This window comes from Orycteropus afer, unplaced genomic scaffold (assembly GCF_000298275.1).
Source record: "Orycteropus afer afer isolate SDZICR_OR568_19922 unplaced genomic scaffold, OryAfe1.0 scaffold00037, whole genome shotgun sequence".
Taxonomy (NCBI): domain Eukaryota; kingdom Metazoa; phylum Chordata; class Mammalia; order Tubulidentata; family Orycteropodidae; genus Orycteropus; species Orycteropus afer.
Genome location: NW_006921624.1, coordinates 14,665,677 through 14,675,580, shown reverse-complemented (window position 1 = coordinate 14,675,580; position 9,904 = coordinate 14,665,677). Strand labels below are relative to the sequence as shown.

Sequence of the window (9,904 nt, the reverse complement as noted above, 5' to 3'; positions counted from 1 at the left end):
TTTTTTTTTTTTTTTTTTTTCAGTCATTTTTAATTTCCAGGCTCACCCTTGTTCTAGATATCCTTTCCAAGGAAGCCTGTTCTTGCTTTAAGTACACAGTGCCCTCTCGTTTCTCTAGTGATATGTTTGTGGTGTTTTGGAAGATTTCTGAATCAACTCCATTTCCAGGGGTGTGGCAGGAAATGTGCAGTTGCTTACTCGGCTTGTGTTTCTTGGTGACGTTCATGCTGTTAGTTTTCCCCAGTTGCCTGGGTGGTACTTTTTGTCTGCTCACATTTTAAAATAAAAGGCTAGACTGATCATTATGAAGCAGATAACGATTTTCCTGGACTTTGTAAAAGGTTCCTATTTGATGCCTTTGGCCAGAGCTCATTTCATTTGTGTAGGGCACGAGAGGCCACGGCAGTGCTTCGAGTAGCTGCCCTTCAGAGCATGTAAGCTGGAAACAAGCTGGGAACCTGGGGACACTCTTGATACAGAAACGGGGAAGATGGTGTGCTTTCCGGAATTTCTTCACTTGTCTTTGTCGCTTGTTTTTGTGTCCTTCTCTGTAGTCACTAGGGCTTCTCATTTACCTGAGGCACATGCCCTCTTTTCTTTCTCAGATGCCGAGTGTAGTCTTCCATGGTAGGTTCTCCTCACTTTACACAATTGTGCTTGTCAACAGCTGTGCTATTGTAATTGATGTGAATGGTAGCCATGCAGAGAGAGCAGGGTAACTGTTCAGATCTGGTCCTCCCTGGGTTCCACTGCCACTCCCCCCTAACAGTTCTCTTCTTCACTATTGTCACTGAGTGCCTTGGAGATGATTTTGACTCAGAAATTTTACCAAGGTGTGTCTAATATATGTGTATCCTTTCAGTATTCCTGCTTGTCAGTCCGTGAATCCTAACACTGTGAAGATTCAAGTAGGCGGTAATCTTTATGGGACTAGAACCCAGGGAGCTGCAGGATGGGTTCAAACTGCCAGCCTTTCAAACAGGCAGCTGAGCATTTAACCATTGCACTACCAAGAGTCCTTACTTCTTCAATAAAACACATTACCATTGAGTTGATTCCGACTCCTAGCAACCCTGTGGGCAGAGTAGAACTGCCCCATGGGATCCAGAGCTGTCATCTTCATGGAAGGAGACTGCCTCATCTTTCTGCCACGGACCCCCTGGTAGGTTTAAACCACCCACCTTTTGGTTTCCAGTTGAGTGCTTAACCACTGTGCCATCAGGGCCCCTTACTTCTTTAATACCAAAAAATAAAAACTCACTGACGTAGAGTCGGATCCGACTCATAGTGACCCCTCCTTGGGTTTCCGAGGTGGTATCACTACGGAAGTAGATTGCCCAGCCTTCCTCCCTGTCTTCCGTTCAGTATTCTCACTGTTGTTCATTTCTCATCACTATAGTCCCCTAAACATGTCCTCTGCAGCATAATACTATAACTTCTATCCAAACTTTTTTTAAAAAAAAAAAAAGCACTGTATTAATATATTTAATCCTTAAATATAATCATGAAGGAACTATGCATGACATTTTATCATTTTCACATAATTTCTGTCCTGTTATGTGAGTACACACACATTCTTTACCTATGTCTCTATGTACTAGGATTTTTGTTTCCATTCTCAAGGCACAGTATCTATCTTTTTTTGTATAAAAATGAAGAAAAAAAAAAGAACTGATTAAGGTCATGTCATTGTTTAATAATTAAAGTTAGTCATCCAATGGGAAACTATGTTGTTGTTGTTATGTGCCGTCGAGTCGGACCCAACTCAGAGCGACCCCTCCTTGGGTTTCTGAGGCGGTATCACTGTGGAAGTAGATTGCACAACCTTCCTTCCGAATCGGAAACTACAGTGGTCATCAGAATAAAGCAGATTTAGTCCACCTCTCTGGAACTTAATCTGAGTAAATTTTGGGGGCCAGTATATTTTTCGTAAGCACAAGTGGCTAATATATAAATTGCATTATTTACTAAGAACTTATCCTGTAATACTCGATTCCTTTGTTGTGGTGGCAAGAGCAGGGAGTCAGAGAACCCCAGGTCCAAACTCTGGCTCTACCACTTAGAACCTCCATGGCTTTGGGAAAACGTTGTGCCTGCACCAAGAGGATACCTTGTAAATACTGGGTGAAAGAACGTATGAAGTTACTTAAATGGTTGAGCCCTAGTGGCCTTATCTCTAAAATAGATGTGAGAAAAAGGTTATTTACAGATTACAGATAATTTATGTAAAAGCTCTTGGCTGGTAGTAGGCATTCAGTTCGTTGGGAGTAATAATAATAAATCTCACAATCATTTTATTAATATCAAGTGATTCCTGCCAGTTGCTTTCATCCATTTAAATAAACCAGTTATCTAGGTTTATGGGGTTAGTGAGAGGAATTTGGCAATCTGAGTTGCTTCAGATACTGCTCCCAGCAATGCTTATTCCGCTCTCGTTATAAGCATTTATCAAAGTGGATTGTGTGTTCAACTGCTGAGCAAGAACAATACTTAAAGGAGGAAGGCATAGTCGTTGCCCATAAGGAACATATAAACCAGTTGAAGAGACTTTCCTGTCACAATTAGAACACAGTCCTAAGACACAGTGAAGCAATGTGAGGCAATACAAGGAGAGAACAGGAAGTTAGGCTAGGGTAGGGAAAGTTATGTCGAAAGGAGTTTGGAATCAGCCTGACAAAAAGGGCAGTGTTTTGATTGGCCCATAGAGCCTGGGGAGAGCATGAGGATGAGTCAAGGGAAGGGAAGGTGTGGGTATCCTGGGTACAGGTGGGTGCCGAGGGCTGGGGTTTGGCACACAGGAGCTCCTCATTGGGAGAAGTGCAGGGGGAGGTGAGTTAGGTAAAGTGAGACCAGCTGGATATTACCGTGGTAATTGCATTAACTTTTTGCTTTCCTTTTCCTGGGACCAAGCCAGCCAGTTCTTTGTTTGAATGCAGAAACATTCCAGAGAGGGTCAGAACCGTTAGATAAAGTACAGATTGGTGGTGTTTAGGCTTTGAGGGAGAAGCTGAAGTGGTCTACTTTGTTCTTTCTTTTTCTATCCAAAGACAACAAATTCAGTTCAAATACCTTAAGCCTGGTTTTTGTGGGTCATAAAGTATACAGGAAGGCCAACTGACGGAAGGTTTGAACTTGGTCATCTCTTTGGCAAGCAGCACTTACAGTGGCCACAGTGAGGCAGACTAGTCTTCATCTGAAGTAATTTTAGCAATTTAAAACTTGTTCTGTTTCCTCTTGAGATGATATGAACCCTTCGAGAGTATTCCTTTCTCTTTCGTCCATTCTGAGTCTAAGCTAGTTAATGGATGGATTATGGAGTCAGGATTGAATTGTTTCTCTCATTATTAATTTGTGAGGAAAATTAAAGAAATAGTGCTACCACCATTTAATTCTAGGCTGCTGAAGACGGCACATAAGACATTTGAGACTGCACATTGCAGGGAAAAAATAGTGCTTCATGTTATAATGGTGAAGAGAAAGGATGTGTAACTTTTTTTCTTTCCTTGTTATTAATAGAAGTGCTGGGTTCTTCCCCGCCCCCCCCCGTGGAAATTTAATTCTTACGGCATTTTTTGCATTTGTTTTATTCCCTACCGTTGGAATGTCTGCGTTAATGCGTTGATTAGTACCTATAGTAAAATTGTTGGGATTAATTCAAAGTTACTACATTGATTCCATGCTGGAACTACTGTTCCTGAGTTTATTTATTCAGAAATGTGTATAGTGGATACAAATTTCCTTTTTTAAAATGGTAGTTTTTAGGAGTTCATTGTTATTTGACATGATCCCAAGATGTGTTTCTCTACAGAAGGGAATGGCAAATTATTTTAATGCCTTTTATTGTTTTTGTTTCTAGCCTATTCTACTAAGCTCAACAAATTTCCCGTATTTAATATTAATGATGACTTGAATGATCTGTGTACCAGTGCAGTGAGCCCCAATACCACCAAAGCCACGCGATATGCCCTGAATGTGTGGCGATACTGGTGCATGACCAACGGGCTCAAAGATCACACGGACATTACCAAGGTAAGGAGCTCTTGAGTTCACTTCTTTCCGCCGGCTTCCCTGAGCACCTTCCAGAGGCCAGGCATTGTGCTAAACTGTGGGAAACACAGAGCAGTTGCTTTCTGCCTGGAGGAACTTTGAGAGAAGATAAAATAGGCAGAAAAGTAATCACAGTACAAGGCTGAATTTAATAATTACTCCATGAATTTACAGACCAGAAATACCTGAAAATCAGAGATGAATAAATTAATGTCACCTTTGTGAGACTAGAGAGGTATTGAAGCTAGAGTTTGAGGAAGAAGTGAATTTTAAAAGGTGGAGAGAACATGAGTCTTCTTTGCTGAAGGATGTGAAGAAAAGTACTGTTTAGAGGGATGGATTTACTTGGCTGCAGCTGGGGCTTCATAGATGGGAATAGTGAACTATAAAGCCAATTTGTTGTCTCTTAAGTGCTAAGCTCAAGTCTTGTCAACATTGGGAAACAAATGAAGTTTTTTGAGTAGGAAGGAAGATAATGAAAGTATTCTGGGAAATTTAATTGGCAGTACTGAGCAAATAAGGAGCCCTGTTGGAGTTATGGTTAAAGCACTCTGCTGCCAACCAGAAGGCCAGTGGTTCAAATCCACCAGCTAGCTACCTCACAAGAGAAGGATCTGGCAGTTTGCTTCTGTGAAAGATTACAGCCTTGGAACCCTATGGGACAGTTCTACTCTGTCCTGTAGGGTCGCTCTGAGTTGGAATCGACTTGCTAGTACTAAGTTTGGTTTTGGTTTGGTTACTGAGCACAAAGTTATCCGATGTCCTTGATCTTCAATTTCCTTATTTGTAAAAGGAGCTCTTAAGATCTCTTCAAACTTAAAATGTTTGAGGTTTGTGACTGGAAGGAAAAGTTCTTTGATACGTAGAGATAGAACAAAAAGATGTTGTATTTAAATTTACGTCTGTTGAGTGTAGATCAGACAGATGTCTAGGTGGGCATGTCCAATAAGCAGTTGGGAATGTGGGACTTAAAATATGGGGAAAATGTTAAAGCTGGAGGTATATATTTAAAGGCCTTATAAATAGAGGTTATGTATGGTTGAAACCCTAAGAGTGAGTGAGATCTTGGGGTTCTAGGTAGTGTGTTCAGAGTATCCACAAAGGATCAAGTAAGAAGCCCAAGTTTCTGCTTCTGGCAGCATGAGGCACTAGATCCTGTGAGGGCCCTTCCTGGTGTACTTGGAAGAAGGAAGGGAAACAGCTAAAATGGGAGCTGTATGAAGTGAGCATATATGAGAAGCAGAGTTCTCCGTGAGGGCAAGCATTCACGTGGTTGTTAAGGAAGGAAAGAGAAAGGTGGATAAACTGAAGAGTAACCTGTTAAGGAGGGGACCCTGAGAGGGACCTAAAGGAGTTCTAGGTCAGTAGCATCCCCCGGCTCCTAGGAGAATCATATGCTAATAATTCCTGAAGGGAAGCATGAAAATTCAGATCTCAGGTTTTTTGCAGACTAAGGTCAATTAAATATGTACTCATTTGAAAAAAAAAAAAAAAATCATCAGTCAGTTAAGGAAATAAACCACCAGGTGTGAGGATGAGTAGAAACAACAACAGATTTAGACATCAAGGACTTTAGATAATAGATTACAGACGAACTGTATGAAACATTCATAGAAAAAAAGAGAAGTATAAAATGAACAAGCAACAGGATAGTAATCAAAATGATCCAGCAGATCTGAAAATAAATGAGAATTTCCGCTTCTGGTTGTAAGGGTATGAAAGAGTCCAAAATTCTCTCCTGCTGTAACAACTAAAAAATTAGACACAGTATGTGAAACAGCTTTTCAAACAACAGAGACCACAGGCTTGTGATCCCTAAGAGGGAGACAAATGAGATGAGTACGCCACCTCTCAGGCTTTCTGCCTGGAGACAAGTTATGGGCTGCATAAGAGGAGGAGAACTTCAACAGAGCCTGGCGGTCTTGCTGAGTTAAGGTGAGACAGAGATCAGAGTTCAGGGAGACTGAGGGTGCTAGGAAGAAGTCTCAACTTTCATTAAAGAAATATGGCAATATCCAGAATCCAGTGATATAAAACTTAAAGTTTCTAGCATCTAAATATAACTAGATGAGGTAAGAAACAGGACCATGCAACTCATATCCAGGAGAAAAAGCAGTTATGTTTTCCACTGCCTGCCAATTTGGAGGCCTACATTCACTCTGTTGCCTGAAACAACCAAACAAAAGGCAAAATATATAAAACAATGATTTTGGTATATCAGGCAAAGGAGCTCCAGTGGTGTAGTGCCTAAGGCATTTCACTGCTAACCAGAAGGTTGGCGGTTCAAACCCACCAGCCACTCTGTGGAAGAAAGACTGGGCAATCTACTTCTGTAAAGATCTACTGCCTCGGACACCCTAAGGGGCTCTCTACGAGTTGGAATCAGCTCGATGGCACCGAGTGGGTTCTTGGCTTGGTGTGTCAGGCAAAGAGGGACAGTGATCTCTGAGAGAAACAAAGTGAGCCTATGAATACCCCAGTTTGCTGCCTTGAGTTTCCAGACTGTGGTGCAGGCATGGGGAACCCAGACAGCCCAACAGACCTGCTTCATGGAGGAAACAGAGCTGAGAGTCCAGAAGATAGTGATGAAGGTAGCTAGAATTTTCATGACAGAGTACTTGAAAGTAGGGGTCTGCACAGAGAGACAAAAACAGAGATCTCAGGGTAGTCCTTTTCAAATACTCAGCTGCATACTGATCACCTTCTGCGTGGGATGAAACCACCTGAGGCTGGGAAGCTTGTCACCTGAAAGCATGAGAGGTTAACAGTAGCTGGTGCATGGACACAGCTGGGAATAGTACTTATTTCCACCGGAAACATCAGGATTCATAGGGTAGAGTAGGAAGATCTTGCCACAGGTGTAGGGAATAATTAGACTGACTGACGACTATTGTACTTCTACCCAACAAATTTAAAAGCAAGACTCAAAATGATCAAACTGTTGCCAACTCACTTAACTGCATCCCAAAACAAAGCTTAAGAATATTTATAGAAATATAAAACTACCGAGAAACCAATAAATAAAATTCACAATGTCTAGCATCTAAACAAAAATTACCAGGCCTGCAAAGAAGAAAATATATCCCTTAAAGAATGAATCTATTCAAACCAACCTGACATAGCTATTAGAATCACCAGACCAAGGACATTTAAATAGTTATTATAGCTACATTCAGTAAGTTTAAAAAGTTAAGTATAGACATGGAAGATACTTTAAAAAATAATCACCCAAATTGAAATGTAAAATGGTGCAGTTGCTATGGAAAACAATTTGGCAGTTCATCAAAAAGTTAAACATAAAATTACCATCTGACCCAGAAATTCCACTCCTAGATTTATACCCAAGAGAAATGAAAACAAGGAGATATACTTCTACACTACTGTTCATGTCAGCATTATTCACAATAGCCAAAGATGGAAACAACCCAAGTGTCCATCAACAGATGAATGAATAAAAAAATGTGATATATACATTCAGTGGCATATTATTCAGACATCAAGAGGAATGGAGTTCTGATGCATGCTGTTTCGGTTACCTAGTGCTGCTGTGACAGGAATATACCACAAATGGGATGGCTTGAACAGTTTATTCTCTTAGTTTGGAGGCTTTAAGTCTGAGTTCAGAGTGCCAGGCTCTAGGGACTGGGTGAAAGCCCCTCAACCTAGCCCTTCAGCTCTGCCTCTTACCCAGCCCACTGAAGCTAGAGGCATCTCTCCACTCAGGCAGCTGCTGTTTGCTGAGGCAGACACACCCAAGGTCCACAAGTGAAAAGGCGTGGTCCTGATACTACCAAACCACATGGCAGGCCGTTAATTCAAGTCCATTGAAAGTCTCAAGGTCGACAGAGCATGGCAGGCTGCTAAACAATGACATGGCTACATGCAGGGTTCAAGCATGCCATAAGCTAAAGACCGTTCCCCAAGGTTTCTCTTTATATACAGGAAGCAGACCACAGACCCAAAGGCAACTACTCAGCTGCTCACAGTAGATTCCACCATGGAGTTGATTACCAGTCTCATCATGGGGAATGCTACATCCAGCTGCCCAGGTACTCAACCAGGCCCAGCCAAGTTGACACACAAACTGAACTACCACACATGGTATGGCATGGATGAAACTTGAAAACATTATGCTGAGTGAGATAAATCGGACACAAAAGAAGAAATACTGTTTGATTCCACTTACATGAAATACCTAAAACAGACAAATACATAGAGACAGAAAATAGATTAGTGGTTACTAGGGGCTGATGGGAGAGGAGAATGGGGGAATTACTGCTTAATAGGTACAGAGATTCTATTTGGGTCGATGAAAACATTTTATAAATAGTGGTGAGGGTTGCAAAACATTGTGATATAATCAATGCTACTAAATTGTATATTCAAAAATTATTAAAATGGCAAATTTTATGTTACACCTGTTTTACTACAATCAAAAAGACAAAACCAAGCAACAAACAAAAAGCTTGCATTAAACTTCTGGAGATAAAACCACAATGTATAAGATGAAAAATACATTGGATAGACATATTACAGATTAAACTCACTGCCATGGAGTCGGATCCAACTCATAACAACCCCTCTTTGGGTTTCTGAGGCAGTATCACTACAGAAGTAGATTGCCCAATCTTCCTTCCGAGGAGTGGCTGGGTTTGAACTACTAGCCTTCTGATGGGCAGTCAGATGCCTTAGGCACTATGCCACCAGAGCTCCCATATTACAGATTAGAGAAGAAAACTTGAAGATGTTAATAATAGTAACTACCCAAATGAAACAGAAAAGAGAATTTTAAAAAATAATAATCAGAGCATTCGTGAGCTGTGGGACAATTCCAAGCAGCTTAATATGCGTGTAATTTGGAATCCCTGAAGGAGAAGAGATAAAGTGGAGGGAAAAGAAAAACAATATTTGAAGCCTACACAAGAAATGAATACCATTACACCAAAACCAAAACCAAGCCAAACCCACTGCCATCGAGTCGATTCTGACTCATAGTGACAACCTGTGGGTTTCTGAGGTGATAAACCTTTACAGGAGTAGATTGCCCCATCTTCCTTCCACAGAGTGGCTGGTGGGTTTGAACCGCCAGCCTTCTGGTTAGCAGTCAGATGCCTTAGGCACTACACCACCAGAGCCCCTTCAACTACACCAAGTCTCACTGTAATTAAATTGCTCAAAATTAGTAATAAAGAGAAAACCTAAAAGCAGTCAGAGGAAAAAAAGAGAGAGAGAGAGACATGGTATATGCAGAAAAACAAAAATAAGGATGACAGCAGATTTCTCACTGCCAAAAATGCAAGTGGCAATGCAATGCATCTTTAAAGTACTGAAGAGAAAACAAACAGAAAGAAAATTCTGTCACCCTAGAATTCTGCATCAAGTAAAATGTAAAAAATGCAACCACTGCCGTAGAGTCAGATCTGACTCATAGTGACCCCTCCTTGGGTTTCCAAGGCAGTATCACTATGGAAGTAGATTGTCCAACCTTCCTTCTGGGGAGTGGCTGGTGGGTTTGAACTGCCATCCTTCTGGTTAGCAGTCATATGCCTTAGGGACTATGCCACCAGAGCTCCCGTATCGAGTGATGATACCTCTTAAAAATGAAAATGAAGTAAAGACTTTTTCAGATATTCAAAAGCTGAAATAATTCATAACCAGAAGATTTCATTATGAGAAATGTTAAAAAACAGTGTTTTGGGCAGAAGGAAAATGGTATCACATGGAAATATGGATCTAAACAAAGGAATGTGGGACACCAGAAATGATCGCTACATGCATAAATAGATGTTGTTGTTGTTATATGCCGTCGAGTCAGACCCGACTCATAGCGACCCCTCCTTGGGTTTCTGAGGCAGTA

General features: G+C 41.1%; 1 protein-coding gene across 1 annotated transcript in view; it reads left to right on the top strand.

Moving 5' to 3' along the window:
• The window catches only part of KIAA1958 (KIAA1958 ortholog), a 101,191-nt gene that overhangs the window by 70,528 nt on the left and 20,759 nt on the right, over positions 1–9,904 (top strand). The window contains exon 3 of the mRNA XM_007936708.2: positions 3,857–4,029. Within this exon, the coding sequence (XP_007934899.1) occupies positions 3,857–4,029 (173 nt within the window). The remainder of the gene's footprint in view (positions 1–3,856; positions 4,030–9,904) is intronic.